Raw genomic sequence first — 19,982 nt, forward strand, 5'->3', positions numbered from 1 at the left:
CTGATGTGAATTGTTCCATTAGCCTGTCCTGTATACGAGCGTCATGTGGTGTCATCAGTGAATTGTCCTTTGCATCATATAACATTTAATCTAATTTGGGAAAAGTATTTAGTGACGTGCAGAATTCCTTGTAAAAATCGTGACCCAGGTCAGGCAACAAATCTGCAATTGAACTCTGCAGTTCAATTGATGCTGCCAGGTGGGCACAAATGTGGGGCACAGATCTTAGCTACAGATTTTTGTTTTGCTCATTAGTGAATTCAAGAATGCCAGCGAGAAGCAAAACAACTGCAAAAGGATGGGTAGCCACGAATGTCAGAAATAAAGTAACAAAAGAGCCATATCGTTAGCAGAATACCAAGTAATTTTTGTTAGAAGTATTTTGTTTTCTCTCAAGCTGTATAAATATTGGTCTTTGCCTTGCATTCTTGCGAAATATCCTGATGCATGTAAGATGAAATGCTTTGAAATGTTTCTTTTATTCACAATTTGCAAAAGAAAATTGTTCTGGGAAATGTTGAGTTTTTAGAGTAATTGACTTAGAATGATTCATATCAGAGCAGAAAAGATTAAGGGGAGATTTATTGAGATTTTCATGGTTGGAAGTGTTTCGACAGAGTTTTTAAGGAGATCCTTGTTCCTCTGACATGGGAGTTGGCAGTCAGATGACACAAGTCATTAACAAATAAACCAGAGTTTGCATGAGTTCTTTCTCTTCTGAATTCACATTTCTTCTGAGTACTAATTGTACGTAACCAGCCCATGTTTACAGAACTCACCGTTGTGTCCAAGATTAGATGTGATTCCTTCACAGGTCACTACCTGCTAAACGATCCAAAGTGTGCTGGTAATTAGACTGATAGTCAACTCACCACCATCAATTGACCCTGCAATGCAATGCACGAACACATGCTAGAAGTTGCATGTATTCACAAGCAGGGCCCTGTCCTTTCCTAACAGAAATAACATATTCATGCATTGCAACAGAGTAATGTCCTGGGTAGGGACAGTCATCCCTAGTGCATTCCCCATTGGAATTCCTTGACCAATCAAAGTTGGCCTGATTGGTTTGAATTCAAATCAAAGTTTGGTGGTTTATTGTTTCCTGGTGTGTTCTCCATGGTAACACCATTCCTAATTCAAGTCCACTTGTCAAAGTATCTGTATCCTTTTCTCATGCGGTATAAATTGTTGTTCCTTTTGCGATTTGGTATTCTTGTAATTCTGTCCTGATGGGTACAAGACATAATCCTAAAACAGCATGTCTCTCTAATTCAGCATTATCAGGATATTTTTCTTGTGAAGTGACTTGTTATCATTTGGAGTATACTGCCTGAAAGGTTGAAGGAAGAAGTTTCTGTTGTAACTTCCAAGTAAAGTTGGATACAGACTCAAAAGGAAACATTTCAGAATTACGGGAAACGTGGCTCTTTTAAAGAACTGGTGGAGACACAATGGGCTGAATGGCCTATTTTTGTTATAGATATTTCTGCATTTATTCTTAATTTTGGCGATGTCAAGTTTACTTCCCATTTCTAATTACACCAACAATATTTCATTGCCAGCTGCTTAACATGGTACTAGAGTGACATGTAGGCCAGGGTCAGTAGGTTAGCAAGACCTGAGGGATGTTTAGTGAAGTTGGCTTCATGGTGAATATCTTTTCCAGTCACAATAATAATAGATTGGTTGCAAATCAATTTGATAACTAGCAATGTTGGAATGTGAGCCTGTGACGTCCTGAGTTACTTGTCCAGAACAATAACCTGTACCCCTACGAGAGAACAAGTGCTTGAATTTTAATTTTGTGAGTTTGACATGAGCCCAGGGCTGGAGGTGAAAGCGTATAGCCTAAAATATAACACACGAGCCTAATCCATAACAACATATTGTCATTCTCCAGGTGAACATGTGTAATCAACCTTTGTTAGCTAGATTTTAGCTGGTATTGCCTCAATGAAAGATTGATTCTGCAGGATAGTGTGTTGGCTCCGAGGATTGGAGCTCCAATGCGTTGTGCCATAGATAGACAGCATTTAGATACATGCAGCTAGCCTGAACAAAGTAAGTCTGTCATATCAAATACCCTACACTAGAGAGGTGCTTAGTTGCCCTATTAGAAAACCAGTTCTCCCAGATCTGCACACTTCTTGGCGGCTACTTAAAATTAATGTCCAAGAAGCTCAATAAAAGAAACCAACCTGTCTCTTTATGGCAGAAATAAAAAGTGGATTCTGAGAAGATGAGGATGTGATATCTGCCCATTAGTATTTAAGCCAATATATTAATATCTGGCAGGTTAACTGCTTGTTCAGTACTCTCATAATGAAAGGAAAGACTTGGCTTTCACAACTGTAGGTTTTCCCGATGCACAGTTGAGCTAATTAAGATCTTTTGAACTGGATTCACGTTGCAGTGTAGAAAGCCTGGCAGCCAATTTGCACACTGCTAGGTCTCAGTATTATAATCACGAGATGACTTATTTTGTGGTGTTGATTGGTGGATAAACATTGACCAGGTCCCTGGAGATATTTTCCTTGCAGGTTGTGACATAGGATCTTTTGAGGTGGCCTCTACTGAATGTCTCATCTGAGAGATGATACGTCCTGGACAAGAGGTGTTTGTGCTCAAGTCACGAGAGTCATCTTTTGATCAAGAGGCTGGCACCTCATGGGTGCTGAAGATTTTCAGTGTAGGACTGCAATACTTGGAATGTGACCTGATTTGGAAGTGCATGAAGCTGTTGCCTCAGTGTGAAATGGACAAAGGATTTGCTTGCCATCATAGCCACATTGAATGCAAACAAAATCATTGTTTTTCTTGTTGCAAAATAAAAAAACTGAATCAGCCAGGTCTTGTGGGTCATCAGATTTATTTATTAAATTCAAAATCTTTTCAGCACAGATAAAAATTAATCACTCCATCTATTGTGAATGTAATGTTTTTTTGTCATTTTCAGTGTTTCAATTTCAAAAAAGTTAACATTCCTATAAAAGTTCCCATTCAATCCATTGATTCTTTATTTCACTCCGTGACATCGTCTGTACCATGATGAGCTAATTGGCATCCTCCCAAGTGTGAACCTTACCCAATATCTATCACTCTTTGTTTTAAATACAGACCATAGACATTACCCGGTGAGGACAAACTGTATGGAAAAATGACGGCAAATGGTTGTACAGTAATAAAACTTTTTTTTCTGTTTTAATCCCCTCATTTCCAGTGTGACTGTTATTAACAAACAACCTTTTCAATAATTTATTTTTCCCTTTTTTTGTTATTTTTTTCTGAAGTACATGCCATATGAGGATTGTGATTATAAAAGTACCTGAAATCTGCTATTAGATCAGCATGCATAGCTCTTTCTATTTACAGTCTATTTACATATGCGGACATGGCAAAGATCTACATGTTATTTACATCCTACTTGGGAACGGAAGAAGGCAGCTTTAATTATGAGTCTAAAATTCATGGTATCGTAGTAGAATATTTATCACATGCATATAAAGTTAATATTTGCATGATTTGTTTTAAATCTGTAAGTTTTCTGACATACCTCTTTTTAAATTTTCTATGCTAAGTTGTAGCATAATGAGTAGGCAACATTTTCTGAATATTTTTTCTCTCGCTCTTTTCTACCTTATTTAATGACTATTTGCATCAAGTACAGTATTTTCTTTTGTTTCTTTAAATGGTCACTAAGATAGAGGGCAACAATACTATGTATCCTGCACTTCTCTTCTTCGCTAAAGTGGCTAGACAACTATGGGTTCCCTACAAGACTTGGCAGCTAGGTGCTGGTGAATGAAATACAGTACAACAATCTGCTAGTGCTTCACAAGCAACCATCAGCCAATGGAACACTAACTACAGAGTTCTCTCTCTCCTTATAAAGGTAGTGCCTAAGCTATCATCATTAATTATGGAAATAGTATAAATGACGTTCTGTGTACCTATGAAATATTAATGAGGCTTGTGTTTCAGAACCTGGAAACCATTGTTTACAGTGTTCCGGCTATACTAGTTTTTTTTTGTTTTTTTTTTCCTCTCTACCAAGGACATGACAACCTAACACAAGAAAGTACCTTTTGTTTCATCTCTCTTTTGTCAAAACTACCCAGTCTGAAGTTGCCTTACTTCACATATTACCTACTTTATTGCAAAATACATTCCTGTTTTTGTGGTAAATTTTTACTAAGTAATTGTTGCATTCTCAGAACACTGAGTAAACACCATACCCTTTCTGTGAAATACCTAACCATTGGCTCTTTAGTTACACCCTGCGCAGGAGGTCACTGTGATTAAGGTGTGGTTCCCTTGGCCTGATCCAGGGGTCATCCTGTCAGAATTTGAACTGAATGATTTTGCTTTCAACTTAACTAAAAAGAAGCAACATCTAATAAATGTGAGCCATTTTTGATGCACTCTTCAAAGATAATGATCTGACACCTTCTGTTTCTGCTTTTCAAAATAAAGTGTTGTATTGCTTTGATGACAGTAGCTGCAACCCAGAATAAATTCTTAGAAATTTAGAGAGACCTGCCAGACACAGACGAAGAATCAATTTGCCATTGCTTTTAGTATAGGACAGCCACGGTATCCCCTCAGGTCAATATATTGGAACATGTAAAAACCCATTATATAATTCCCATTTCTACATCAGCTGTTGGCTCATAATATGGACCATAAACTACAATAATGGTAAATACAAGGAGATCGATAGAAAATGAGTTTAAGGAACAATAAGGCAGTGTCTTAACTGAGGGAATTTTACAATATTATTGATGCATTCTAATTGTTATTAATGCAGTCAATATTCTGTTGTAAAAGTCCTATTGCAAAGGGGCACCGTGGTTTCCTGAAGCATTCTCCCTACGAACTAGTTTTTCTTTAATTGCACAAGCCATGTTGCACAAAATAAACAAAGTTATTGCAACAGAAGTCTGAAGATCATTGTCATGTCCTTCTTCAAAAGGAGGAGAGAGCAACATGTTGTGATCGCAACCTCAACACATCACATTGAGACATTAGGAGGAGTGGGATTCAAAATGAGCTGATCACAAATTATCTTCAATAGGCTCTAAAGGAGGAAAATAATCTATTAACCCATTGCTGGCAATAAAGCTACAATATATTGTGGTTTGAAACAGATGGAGATAGCTGATGTTTTCATTTGCCCTCCTTTCTCTCTAATTGTCTAGTCAACACTTTTATACTTTTGTGGGATTTTAATGAAAGACTACAAGAAATGAATCAATATTAGGCTTTAAAAAGATCTATCTTCAAAGTACATTGTCATAATGAGTAATACCTCTATGTAGCGGGAACAAGAGGGAATCTAGGGCACAAATAGTGTTTTGCTGGCAGAGCAATGGACTCCTACAGTCACAACCTTAGTTTGAACAGCTTTCCATTTCAATTTGAACCCTTACCCTCCCTCTTCCATTTCTCCTCTTGCTAAACAGCTACAAACTGAGCACCTGTGCTTATCTTTTCAGGAAAGTACAGGGTCAATATGAGAGACTCCATCCAAATGTGGACTTGGCTCATGTGGAAGGTTTTAGGCTATGGGAGTGGGCAGGGTGCCTGCTCCATTTACAGGTATTGGGAGGACCACAGAGGAAGATGTTAAAAACAATTTTAAATTTAAAAACAAAAATGCAAGAACCCCCTCAGAAAAGAAAATTACAAGCTAACTTTGATAGGCATTGTTCTTATGAATGTAGGAATTTCAACATATTAACAGGCATTCACCCATTCACAAATCACCTTGAAAAATGTAACAGTCTTAAATCTCAAAGATATGTCAAATCCCATGATATTCCTTACTACTTTAATTGCAAACAATGGTTACCGCATAGATTTGTTGGAGTCTTCTCTCAAATTAAACCCATGGCATGATTTTATTTTCAGAACACTGTTCATTAACACAATGGTGGGTGATAGAGATTTGACACAACCTGATCTTGGAAGTGGGCTGTAGTTCCTTTCAGTGATTGAGAAACCCCGCAGAAAATTTTAGTTTTGAGCCAGATTCAATCCTTTGAAAATAAGAGAACTTGGCTGCCACATGCACCAACTGGTCTGGTATTCATTGGGTTCAAGTGAATCAAAACTCTTTCAAAGGTGTCCAAAACATGTTCAGCAATGATTACATTTTCCACCAGGGAGAGCTTTACACTGCCTTGTTGTGTGAGCGATACTCAAGGCAAAGAAAGAGCCAGTGACTTGTGATCTGAATGGGTGGTGGGAGCAGATCTGAAAGCTTCGAAGAGGGAATTGTACAGATCCCATAAAAGAGAAAAATTGCAGCATTATGGAGGAAGAACAGAAATGCAGCTCATCAGATAGCTTGGCCAATGCTAGGATAGTTGGAGTGGACTGAATGTTACCCCTCTATGTTGTATAGTTCAATGGCAACACACACATGAAATGATTTCAACCTTGAAAACATACACCTGCTGCAATGTGGTGGAGCCATTCAGGATAGTGGTTCACTCATCTAGGGTTACAGTGTACATTGAAGGGGAAAAGATGTGTCTGACCAAGGAAGCTAGTTGCTGAGAACAATTCAGATTTAGTTTCAGCTCTGACTTCAGGCGTACTGGGGTATAGCAAACCGGAAAAGTGAGTTTTATGAGCTCCATTTATTGCCGTCTGATAATCAGGAACCCATAAGGATCAATGCTATCAAACAGTTTAATGTTTCAAATTATTGTGTCATAAATAAAGATATACATAGAGGTCTGGTATATCCTGTGCCAGCATTGGCTTTGGGGCTGAAGTTTTCTTTTTAATACTGTCAGCTTCCCCCACCAGCCCTTCCTCATGCAACTTGCTTTTCAGATTCAAAATGAATGCTTTTCACTCTCTGCAATATCAGTAAGAACATGTGTTGCAGGTTCTGCTATCCACCTTGCAGTTTAACTTTGAATCATCTGCTGTCTGTCCTAGCAGAATTTGTGTTTGCTCCATTGATCTGAAACCGGACTTGAAAGATCTGAGTCTTTGGCTGGCCAGAAGTGAGCACTTTTCTTTCTGAGAGAGCTGGAATCCTCTTTTCCTGATAACAAAGTAAAACCATTCCCATTTCTATCAGATATAAAATGACCTACCAGAAATGTATAGTTTGTGTATATATAGGTGCGTGTGAATATACACACATGCAGATTATTAGAAAGTTATCTTTAGAAAGCTACAGATATCTGCAGCTATCTATAGATATGTGCATTTATAACAATTAAGGTATTTTAAAGAGTATCATGTTGTCAGTTGTAAATCCCTGTTTTTTGCCTTGGGGATAGATAAGTAGCAGAGATTGATCAAGTTTTCAAATAAAGGGGAGTCATTGCAGACCACTTTGTTTCCTTACAGCCGGTCACAATGTGCATTTAAATATTATGTTTTGGAGACTTTTTTGCGCAATGCCAAGATGGGGGCTTAAACATAGATTCTGTTTTTAAATAATAAACCTTTAAAATATATGGTAAAGCATGAACAAATAATATATTAAGGGGAGTTAGGATATGCGAATAAATGGTACAGAAGTAAGTTGATGTAATTAAATCTGCTCTATCTGATGAGACAGGCGAAGCCCCTTTAATTAAAGACTGCAGCGATTTTGCAGTTACCACATGAAGCAAACTAGGTCCAATTAGTTATCCACTCAGCTATCACTCTAGGATTTGGCACAGTCAAGGAACAGAAACTGAAGAATTTATAAAAGCAGAGAAAACCACAGGTCACCATAAGATTTCATAAGAAATATTAGGTTATTAATTCCGTGTAAGATATAATAGGAATCAACACAGACAATTTTCTTCATGAAATATAACCTTCTTCTGACCCAGACATGTCAATGAAAATCACCTTATTATTTTAGTGCTCTGTGTAGATGGAATTTATGCAAAGGAGTCAAGAACGAAAGACGTGATGACCTCAGATAAAAATAAGCAGTATCGATAAAGGAGCAACCAGCTTTAGACAAACCATCGGAGTGTTTTGATTTGTTGCTTCAATACCTTGACCAAATTTGAGAGTGATCTCGACAGTTCACTCAAAACCCCTATCCCTTTCTCACTGGACTTCTAAGTTGCTTACAATTGGTTGACACCAATAAATGATAACTCCTTTAGGATCCCAGCGGTGCATATGTGCTTCTCGAGTTCAGTGATCTTTTGCGGTCTGAACACTGACTTAAATATCAAGCTGTGCATGGTGCATATCTCTTTTGGGTCATCGGCATGCTCATGATGTAAACAGTATTAAAAATCAAATCCACTACTTCACTTGGGATTTTCAAGCAGATAAATAGCTATTGGAACTAAATAGAAGTTGGCAGGAGCAGGCCTGCAATATGCAGTGAGCTTGGCAAGATTGCGTTGAATCTTTTAGTACTATGTTCTCTTGATGTAACATATCTGTAGTGATAGGGAACATTGAAAGTGTTTTTTTTGTAAATGTATCTATTTGTGACAATTGCTATGAATACATTTGGCATAGTAATAGTACTTTCTCTCAACTTCGTCTGTCTTCCTTCTTCCGTTGCAGAATGTTGGAAGCAGATTCCACACTATTGTACATTTCAAAAGAAGTTCAGATATACTTGTAACGGAATTAGAACTGATTGGATAACTTGAATCAGTACAGACACAATTGGCCAAATGGGCTCCTTCTGTCCTGTGTGATTTCCTGATGCCAATTTTCCAAGGTCAGAGAATGACCGAATATAGAATGGTTACAACATAGAAGGAGGCCATTTAGCCCATCTTGTCCATCTCAGCTGTCAGTAAGAGCAAATTAGATGGTCTCATTTACCTGTCTTTTTCCTGTAGCCCTGTGATTTTTATTCTTTTTAAATGCTTAAATAGTTCCCATTTCAAAGGTTTTCCCTTAAGTCACTGTTGGTTTTTACATTACCTAGGGCGGCACGGTGGCTCAGTGGTTAGCACTGCAGCCTCACAGTGCCAGGGACCTGGGTTCGAATCCAGCCTTGGGCGACTCTCTGTGCGGAATTTGCACATTCTCCCCATGTCTGTGTGGGTTTCCTCCCACAGTCCAAAGATGTGCAGGCTAGTTGGATCGGCCATGCTACGTTGCCCGTAGCGTTCAGGGGTGTGTGGGTTACAGGGGGATGGGTCTGGCTGGGATGCTGTAAGGGGTAGTGTGGACTTGTTGGGCCAAATGGCCTGTTTCCACACTGTAAGGAATTTAATCTAATTATTCTCCTTACAGTGATGACCTCCGGTTCTCAAACTTTTCACTTGTGGGATCAATTTCTCTCCATCCGTACTTTGTGGATGCCTAATGATTTTGAACACTTCTACTAAATCCTCTCCCATCATTTTCTGAACAGAATAATCCCATCTTCTCATTGTCTCAAGGTAACTGATCATTCTCGTAAATCATCCTCTCTAAAGTTTTCACATTATTTCTGATTTGCAGGGCTCAGTGCTTGAAACAGTGGGATGATTTGATTGTTGGTTATCTCCGGAAAGCACATCCATGACAGTCAAGGTTGATTCAGCTAGACTTGAATTGCTATATTTTGGGATTAGTGGGGGCTAGAAAAGGAATTCCCAACCACAAACTGCCTTCTGAAACCCTGTTTCCCTGCTAACCCACATTAAAGAAACCCCTGACATTGTTTGTTTTGTGCTGTCAACAGAATAAGTCCTTTTACCCATTTGAACCATGGCAATGACTTGTGGCTGTGGATCCACTGGTAGAGAGAAAAATCTTGAAATGTGCTACTTCCCTTCTGAATTTGGTTGGGAGGGTAGAATTGGAAACCTTGGATCCTTTCAGATAAATTAGTAGGCTTGCTCAACATGGCCATTTCACCCTTTAGAAAACTGTGCACCTTTTGGGTGATCTTCCCACAGCAACTCACTCTTGTTGATTTCCAATCCACCCACGTCCAATTAATTCCTTACAGGATTAGAGTTTCATGGGTCATATGTGTCCCACTCCCCATCCAACACATCACTTAAGAGGCCGTTGTTTTACACAAGCCTTGAATATGAGTTCAAGCTGTTCGACCATGAGAGCATCTTTGTCAAGTCTGATTCTGACTGAACATGGATGTCCTATCTACATTGAAAGGACAGTTCCAGTGCCTTGTATGTGATCAACAAATTCAATACAGACTGCCGATCGAACATGTGGTGTCCCTGTTTTGCGTGACTTCTCTGTCTCCAGGTATATTCAACAAGCCAGTCTTAAAGGGCGTTACCATCCGACAACAGTGATTAGCAAGCAGAGCCACATGTGGTCAATCTATCACAGACTGTGCTTGCCACACTGGGATTGAAGGGAGTAAAGGATTGTAAAGTACTACAGTCGACAAACTCCAAACAGCAAGGATACAACCTAAGTGGGAAATTCACTACAGATTCAACTGGGCATTTTTTCTGGAGAAGAAATTTTTCTGAAATGCTGAACTCCCCTATGTGGTGACAGAGCCCCTTCAATAAAAATGGAGTGCAAGGCTAGGATATGGTTGGACCAACTGAAGCAAATATTCATTCAATTGCCTTCAAATAATAATTAGCATGTTCTAAGGTTTTGAACATTTTCACTAATGATGTATAAAATGGCACTCAGCCGATAATGAGAATATGATTATACATTTAATTTTGCTCCACCTCCTGTCGTATTCCAACTGATAATTATTTTGCCAGCGAATTGACACGAGCCATGTTAATATAGCTGTGCAGTGTTGCTTCTTTTCTGGCTTGCAAGCTATAGACTGGGGGTAGAAAACAGCTTGGTTTGATCATCCTGCTTTGCCAACTTCCACATTTACATTGCAGATGGTATCCAATGGGTGCCAATTGTTCTAGAAATAACCCAGAAATTTGGAAGCTGACATTGGAGGATTTTTACTATTGACAGTGATTTTTCTAAAATTGTAGGGAGGTGGGAGCACTTTTTAAAGTATAGACTTGCTTTAGATTTTGTGGTGAACCGCCTCATGTCTTTCCTGGTCCCATTTGAAGAGATCTCAGAAATCTTCAGCTGCAGTCTAGAAACAGACTTTGGGACCAATGCTTTTTGAACGTTCTGTTATCTACACCAGGCTCCTTCAAGGAAATTTATTTGTTGCTCTGATTTTGTCAAACTTCCTTCGAATACTTTTTTAAACTGGATCGCTGGCATAAGAAATGAATGAGTCAGCCAGACTCGTGTGTTTTCAGAGGCCCCAGACTTCTAATTTCCTATCTGTGGTTAGTTTTCTGCTCTTGGTTGGGGCAATATGAGTATATTAACAGTATGAGTGCACCTGGATCCACAGACAGGAGAATACTCGAGCAGAGTTGCCAATTGCTAGTCCCCAGGGAGAGTGCAAAATTACCAGGTGGACTTGTCCAACCTTGTCCCCTCTGAAGAACAACAACTAGCATCAAGTCTACCAAATGGCCCCTAGGCCCCAGAATGATGAGCTCTGGAGAGGAGGCCACAGGGGTTGCAGGGTGTAGGCTTAGGGTTGGGGTTGTTGTCAGGGTTGTGGACAGGAAATTCCACAGGATAGTGGCTGACATTTCATCATGACTACACCCTCCTTTTCAAAGCCCACTTGTAGACCAAATGAAGTCAAGAATGAGAGAACAGCAAATAAACACACACACTCACGTGCACATACTCAGACTCGCGCACACACTCATACTCATGCACATGCGCACACACACACACACTCATGTACACATGCGCACACATTCACTCACTCATGCACACACTCATGCACGCAGACATACACACACACACACACACACACACACACACACACACACACACACACACAACACACAAATAGCTGTTTAAATCCATCGCTGTTCTACCCCTGTGGCTTTGGGCTGTAATCAGAGTCTGACAAATGACTTGTGAAAGAGAGCGATGAACCCTCATTGTGCAGACACTCTTTAGTTAATCTGAAACCAGATTTCGAGGTAATTTCACATACACTAAAAAGATTGATGGTGTGGCCTGCCTTGACAGCTTGCAAATGTTTGGGAGGATTGAAAATGGCATCGAGACTTGATTAAGGACGGTGCAAGGCTTCAAAGAAGTTTCTCCATTCAGTATATCTATCATTTTAATTTGCAAACTGCCTTTACAACAACTTACAGATGTTTGACCCCTGACAGAGTAGTTACCACTGCAGCCAAATAGGAATCACTGTAGGGAAAACAAGCTTGTGGTTCTCACCACATCTTTTGAAATGCAGTCAGGATAATGTGTACCCACTCCTGACCATATTTCTCCTTCAAGCATTGGGTTCCAGTGTACAGTGAACTCCCAGTCCCACCTATTGAGATATATAATGTCTGCAAGGCTGGCACACCGATAACATTTGCTCACAAATTAATTCAGCGTTCTGTGACTGTCAGGATACAGATGCATTTTGAACCATCTGCCGTTGTCTTTCAGCAAATCTTTTTTGTTAAAAAACAAACAAAGGTTCTTCAAAATGTAACCAGCTGTAACAAGATGAATGTTCCTTTCCAGGTCATGATTTTTCTATTGAAAATGTTTCTTTGTAATGCAGAGTTGGAGTGCCAGTGCTCTAATTTAACAGATATTGCACTTATTCAGAGTATATTCATTGGCAAAACCACTCCACAGTATCGAGCCCACTACAAACCCACAGAAAATGTGTGCTCTGGATTCAAACCAGCATGGAAGAGTACCTGGATTTCACATTCAGTGGAATTTGGAGCCATGAAGCATAAACGTGGACACAGGACATACTTGCAGTATCCACCTCATCAACATGCAGTTCCTGGTTGGAGGGCAGGAATTCTTTTTGGATGCAGCGAATATCTGGTTTTGCTTTGTGCATTTCTCTTCTTCTTAACTTGGATATTTAGCTAAGTCTCCTTCAAAAGTACAAGAGAAGACAAACCTGGCTACATTCCCTATATTTCTGATTGAACTAACAACAGTGTTCATGCACCATTTGCTTCTAGTCAGGCTAAAGAAAGCTTTCAGAAGTCAAAATGAGGATGCCTTACAAGCAAAAATCTCACTGGCTCCCGAGGAATATGAATCAGATTGTAAGCAGTCCCACAGCCCACGCCTCAGTATTTTAATGTGGAGCAACATGCACTGACGTCATTTTGTCTTGTTCGGTATTTCGGCCATATTTTGTCTCTTTTCACCATTGTAGTTTCACAATGCGTACAGATATCGTACAGGTGTGAGGTGATTCTCAAGGTTTTTTTTTACTTTAACAGACATGGAGAAACAGCAACAAATCTTTACCTTGAGGTTAACACATGCACTTTCCAGGAGGGTCACTGCATCGCAACGAGGTGTGGAAATTTCCATCCACACCCCGTTACTTTGTTTGCCATGGTGTAAATTTTAGAAGAATTGATTTGGCTCTCAGCTGAAATAAAGCATCCTACTTACTTGACATTTAACCTTACTTTCCTTCCTTTTCTCTGCCTCACCACTGAGATTACAGGTTGCAAGGCTGGCTGGGATCTGGTACAGCAGACAGGAAGCGTTTAGTTGTGATGCTCTGGTATGGGATAGACTTAACAGACCAGCTGGTCCTTTCTTACCCATCCTTTCATTTGCTGATACTTTGTACCACAACTTGGAATGTGCACTGTTATAGAGTCACTAAGCAGATACATACGTATTCAGTTATCCATGAAGTGATTGCAGCATCCTCTGAGATAAACGTCCAAGAGAACGCAACCAACAGCTGGCCCGTTACATCCGAGTGGATGGATTGACCCTGGATGAAACTACGTGAGCAGCTATAACTTGGGGAAACTATTCGATAAGAATGTGGCTTTCCTTTCCCATTGAAACTGCTGTAGTCAGTATACCGAGGAACTATTTTGTGTCATCTAGAAATATCACAAATGATTCCAGCTCTACAATAGGGGAGATTGATTTAGTAGGATTACAGGGGAGGCGATGACTTAGTGGTATTATCACTGGACTGTTAATCCAGAGACGCAGAATATGTTCTGGGGACCAGGGTTCGAGTCCCACCATGGCAGATGGTGGAATTTGCATTCAATAAAATATCTGGAATTAAGAGTCTAACGATGACCGTGTATCCATTGTCAGTTGCTGGAAAAACCCATCTGGTTCATTAATGTCCTTTAGGGAAGGAAATTGCCATCCTTACCTGTCTGGTCTACATGTGACTCCAGACCCACAGCATGTGGTTGACTCTGAACTGCCCTCTAGGCAACTAGAGATGGGCAATAAATGCTGCCTAACCAGTGATGCCATCATCCCATAAAGGAAGAAAGGAAAAATTAACTAGGAAATCACGTGGCTTTGAGACCCAAGGAGGAATTTGATCCTCTTGCTTGTTTAGCATCTACCTATTAGTTTTCAGTTGGAAAAGTCATTTTTCAACTCTTGGGCCTGCTTGCATTGGACAGGCAGTGCCCTGACTGATGCATGGCCACTATCTCATTGGCTGTGAGCTTTGTTGTCAAACAGGTGAGAGTATAGCTCCGGTGTGTCTTTCTCTCAGTGGCATTTTATCTGACTGGAGAATGATGGAACTTGCACAACAAGGCCTCATCTCAACTCGCACGGTGGCTCAGTGGTTAGCACTGCAGCCTCACAGCGCCAGGGACCTGGGTTCAATTCCAGCCTCGGGCAACTGTCTGTGTGGAGTTTGCACATTCTCCCCGTGTCTGCGTGGGTTTCCTCCGGGTGCTCTGGTTTCCTCCCACAGTCCAAAGATGTGCAGGCCAGGTGGACTGGCCATGCTACATTGTCTGTAGTGTTCAGGGGTGTGTGGGTTGTAGGGGGATGGGTCTGGGTGGAATGCTTCAAGGGGCAGTGTGGACTTGTTGGGCCGAAGGGCCTGTTTCCACGCTGTAGGTAATCTAATCTAATTGCTGACTTGTGAGTGCCACTCACGCCAAGGAGAAAATAATTAGTATTGAGGTTTGTGGTGACAAGATTTTGGTGATATTTTGAAAGCAAATTCATTGAGCTTGTTTTAATGGATGATGTTCCATTTGTGATATTTGCATAGACCATTGCAGTGGCTGGTCTGTGGATAAAATAAAAATCTGTTGTGAAACAATATGGAGCGTCCTAAGGACAGGGCAAATCATGATCATTATCTGTCTGCCAAACCTGTACTATTTTTCAGTGCATGGATCATGCAAGAATTGTTTCTCTACATAATTTCTCTATTTTAAGTTTATGTATTAATTCTAGCAGAACTAAGAGATACAGCTCCATTCTGTTTCACCTATGGTGTGCTCCTTCAGTCTCAGCACTTCTAATCTCCCATCATCTGCTAATAGCAGCATGATGATTAAACATTACACTTCATAAGCTGTCCTCACGAACTGCAATACTGATCCTGAGTCGTGTCATGAGGTGCCTACGGTTGACTTAGAACCAGTTTGATTACAAATGACACTTGGAACGCCAATTGGAGATATTCCCAAAAGCCCTGTGATTTTATCTCTTTCCTGATCCATGAGCAAAGTCCCAGTTGTAACTTCAATTACAGCTGATAATGCCTTAGCAATAGGCTTCCTTTAACACTCTGCAATGAATAGCACCACATTAAAAAGTTATTTACCTCCCATATTGACTTTTGAGAGCAGGCACAGTTATAATATGCAGTGACACTCTGGGCTCTGAACACAGTAATAAGTTTTCATCGTTCCTGTGAGATCTCAAACCCAAGGTTTGTAAAATTTCAAACATATAACAGCTGTAATCATATTGAATGGCAGAGCAGGCTCGAAAGTACATATTTTTTAATGTATGTATTCATTTTTGCATTTTCTTATTTTGTTTGTTTGGCTTTTGCACTTTAATATATCTTGATGTGCACAGATTGATCTTTTTGAACTGGGGGAAGACAAAGGCCCATCTTTGGGTGCCAGCTGTGCCAATGTTTCAAACAACAATTTTCAGAACAGTTAACGCTCGAAGAAGACATTTTCTTTTCTAAATAGAGTCCTGATTTTTGTTGGCTATTCAATTTGATGTTGTACAGTATGATAAGAGGGTTAGCTTTTAAGGCTATTGAAGCTTTCAATAACTTTTCACCATTAGCTAAGTAAATGCCAGGGGGCAAATATTCTTTAACTGCTCTGGCTGTTAAATATTCAGCTGGTGGGAGCCATTGAGTGAAATTGAGTGGGGAGTAAAACACCAAGTGCTCCATTTTCCATCTATTAGTTTAATTGGATGGAAAATTGGGCAGGCTTCATTATAAGCATGTGATCCTTGCCATGCATTTATTCCCCTTGACTCTGCCCAGGCAATACTTAATCCCCGAGTGTAAAAAGAGAATACCTCCTATCAGCCCATCCTACCGCATGGTCCAGTCTAGGAATTTTGCTCCACAATATGACCTTCTGCCCTCTCTTCAAGCAGCTGCTGGCTGCCAATTCAATTGTGTTGCTCTCTGGCCACTTTGTTAAAGGTGACGCAAGAAATAACTGATCTGCGTATACCCCTTGTATAGCCCCATTGTATCACATTTTAAAAAAAATTGTAACGTATCTTTTGTCGACGAGATAAGGGGTTAAATGTGTATTAGCAGAGTTCACATGGGCATTCATGTCAGGGAAGGATGCACCAAGTGAGTTATAGCCTCCCAGCATTTTTTACTAAAGTGAGTTTAATTAGATGGGAAGACAAACACGAGGTAGATAGACTCATAGTGGCATGACTTAACTCGGTGTCAAGTTCGGTGAGGAAACTGGAACCTGCTTCGGGTACAGTTGCTGCAGTCATGCTCAGTCATTCAAGGGCTTCATACACATTTTAGCTGGTAACTTTGGCAGGAATCGTTGACAGACTTTTACACAATTAAATCAGCTTGATGAAAGCAGAATAGATAGATTTTGGCACATGTCACGACGCTTACGCTTTGCAGGTTTGGGCTTAATTAGAGAGTACTAGCTGATTTCGTTTTTTTTGTATTTGGCAGGGATTTATTTTAAAAACATCAATGCTGTCAGAATAAATCCAACATCAAATACCTGCCACCATGCAACGGTGGAGATATGATATAGTTTTTGCATTGTTCTATATGTTAGTTTTAATTGTTATTACTGGAAATTTATCTGTCCTTTTTCATGTGTTGTTCCAGCAACAGGGAGCTGCCACCACCGTTTACTGTAGCGTTGCCCCGGAGCTGGAGGGATTGGGAGGGATGTATTTCAACAACTGCTGTCGGTGCCTGACGTCACAGCAAGCTCAGGATGAAGTTGCAGCCTGTGCGTTGTGGGAGCTGAGTGAGAAGGTGATCCAAGAGCGAGCTGGCAGTCAACCTGCCTAAGCGCGCAGCTCCCCGGGTTTGTGAAGACGGAAGCGAGGAACCGTGCACCAGAAAACTGCCGTCCTTAAATATTCTCCCTGTTTCTCTCTCTCTCTCTCTCTCTCTCCCTGCCCAGTTCTTTGCCAATGTTATCAGTGTGCGAGATTGAGCACTTCTCAAATAAAGCTTAACCCTTTACAACCTCTGGTGAATTCTGACTGCTTTTTGAGGGATAAAGACCAGGTTTTTCACTCGGTAAGAGAATGCAATTAGTACACTCCGTTAAACAGTCTCATTATCAGTAATCATCACTAATGAATAATTATTTGTAATAGTATGCCAACAGAAACTAACATCCTCTATCTATAATAAATAGGTGCAAGCTGTTATTTAGACCCTCCTCAAAGGGTTACTGATCACAAAGGAGGCAAACCCTTAATCTTGGACTACTGAGATTAGGTTGCAAGTTTTTTTAACGTTCCATTTTAACATACCTTATTTAAAAACCTTTTTCTGCTTTATTGCTCTATGTGAGTCGTTCACTTGGCTGTCGAACCTCTCCCCATCACTTCACAACTCCTTCCCAGCTGGAAGGATTGAACAGTATTGGTCATTTAGATATCCCCCTGTTCTTTCTGTACTGGAAAGGGCCAGTTGGAGACCCAGTAACAGTGGGGCGAACAGGATTTCACTTTTTTTTTGCCCTCTGATTCCAAATATCCCTATCCTGCCATAAAACTGGGGTATCGGAATGTTACTGTTGCTTCAGATAATGGCACATCTAGAACTAAAGGTAGAAAAACAATTCCTTCTGAGCAGTTGTAGTTGTAAATGAGTAATGGGGAGACTTGAAATTGGAACCTGCAATCCTTTCCACTTGAAACTCTTTCATCTCCCGCCCATTTAACCAGACATTTTATGAAACGACTCAACCGCTTCTGCCTGGCCTGAGTTTCAAATCCACCAGGTCAGGTGCCCCCATTGAACTTCCCACATTGTGACACAAGCAAAATATTGTTGCGCGGGATATCTGAATTAAAAGCATAAAATGCTGGCAACACTCAGCATGATTGGCCAAGTCTGTACAAAAAGTTAATAGTTAATGCATCACGATAATTACTTTCCATCAGAACTATTACTGTCCTGCATTCATTCTTTTGAACACTTCCAGCATTTTCTGTTTTTAGCCCCAGTCTGACCACGAACAAATTCACACAATGTGCCTTGATCTCCATGAACAAGACTTAAAGAAGCCACGTAGCGGGGGGGGGGGGGTTCAACAATGTTAATCCTAAATCAGGTGGAGGAAAAGGAATAGATTTTAAAACATGAAGCTCCCAGATGGTGATGAGTTTTGATGTGCCAGTATGTCCTTTTTCTCTCTGAGAGGGGTTACTAATGCCCAGAGCAAATAACTAAGCAGGCTAAATCCTGCAGCGAACTCACTGTTGCCAACAGAGTGTAGATTTTCACCAATCTTCTTTTAGTTGGGATTAAAATAACACTTAAGAAAAAACAAATCCTTTTAAAGTCTGCAGTCATCTCCGATGTAATACACTAGTAATGTAAAGTCTGGCAGGCTGGATGGACCAGGTTTTGCGTATCTCGGCCTGTTCGGAATCCAACTGACCAAAAGAGTGGTCTCAGAAATCTCCCTTTGTGTGACTACCCGTAATCTAACGTCATACTGTAATGACTGTGAGAATCGGAAGCACTGTTGAGTTATGTGCATATATCAGAGAAGCCTAACTATGTACACAGGGTGCCATCAGCGACTAGTGGGATTGAGAATCAGGAAGGGTCAGTAATTGCCTCAGCAAAAGTCTTCATTTGCAGATTTAAGACTGTCTCGCCGACGTACACACAGTTTTAGAAACTTTTTTTCCTTGCTCAGTTTATTTTGAAAGTAATGCCAGCATCTTGTCATTTTTTGTGGTTTTTTTCTCTCTGTTAAATACTTCCACTGTCTTTTTATTCAAACATCATGCGTACGTATTTTATATATATGTATAGAAATGTATATGTGTGTCGGTGTGTGAGAGAGACCTGAACGAGCAGTCGTCTTCATTTGTTCATTGCTCTCCTCTGCTTTATATATATAAAAAAACCAAAGGAGGAAGAGGAGGAAGAAACTATAAACTAGCCACAGGAGTCTTGAGAACGCTTGCTGTGATGGTTGGCTTTCTCATAGCGTCATCTTTTATGTTCTCTCTGAGGTTTTGTGCTTTATGGCGGACGCTAAAGCCGCAGGGAAAGTTTCGATCTAAGCAATCAGCATTCCGGCATCATGTTTTCTGCAGAGAAAGGAACGATGAAAGGTGAAAACATAGATCAGCACAGTCCTAGGAAAGGACCCTTTTCAAAGGCACTTCATATTCACAACAACAAGTCACTCCATTCATATAACACCCTGGCGCAGTCAACAGTCCCGAGGTCTTTCACCAGAACCATCATCAATTTTTGACACCGATTCACCGTAGGGAGATATTAGTACACGTTTCGATCAAATAGCTAAGCTTGAGAGAGCACAGTCTAAGAGCAAATTCCTGCAGATGGTGGAATCCGAACTGAAAAAAAAACCAAAATGCTGGAGATCACAGCGGGTCAGACAGCATCCACGGAGCGAGAGCAAGCTAACGTCTCCAGTCTCGATGACTCATCGTCGGAGCTGAAGAGAAATGTTGCTGTCTCTCCGTGGATGCTGTCT

General features: G+C 40.4%; 2 protein-coding genes across 4 annotated transcripts in view; one reads left to right on the forward strand and one right to left on the reverse strand.

The window, feature by feature from the left end:
- Window positions 1-17,480, forward strand: part of wwox (WW domain containing oxidoreductase) — a 1,033,547-nt gene extending 1,016,067 nt beyond the window's left edge. For 2 of the 3 annotated variants that reach the window (XM_048546270.2, XM_048546271.2), the window contains one exon: window positions 17,108-17,480. In XM_048546270.2, the coding sequence (XP_048402227.1) occupies window positions 17,108-17,296 (189 nt within the window). In that variant the 3' untranslated portion in view covers window positions 17,297-17,480. The remainder of the gene's footprint in view (window positions 1-17,107) is intronic. The other variant, XM_048546272.2, reaches the window with a different exon arrangement.
- A 1,063-nt stretch (window positions 17,481-18,543) lies between these two features.
- The window catches only part of LOC125460078 (transcription factor Maf-like), a 361,962-nt gene continuing 360,523 nt past the window's right edge, over window positions 18,544-19,982 (reverse strand). The window contains exon 3 of the mRNA XM_048547177.2: window positions 18,544-19,569. Coding sequence (XP_048403134.2) covers window positions 19,539-19,569 — 31 coding nt within the window. The 3' untranslated portion in view covers window positions 18,544-19,538. The remainder of the gene's footprint in view (window positions 19,570-19,982) is intronic.

The sequence above is a fragment of the Stegostoma tigrinum genome, chromosome 16, assembly GCF_030684315.1.
Source record: "Stegostoma tigrinum isolate sSteTig4 chromosome 16, sSteTig4.hap1, whole genome shotgun sequence".
Lineage (NCBI taxonomy): Eukaryota > Metazoa > Chordata > Chondrichthyes > Orectolobiformes > Stegostomatidae > Stegostoma > Stegostoma tigrinum.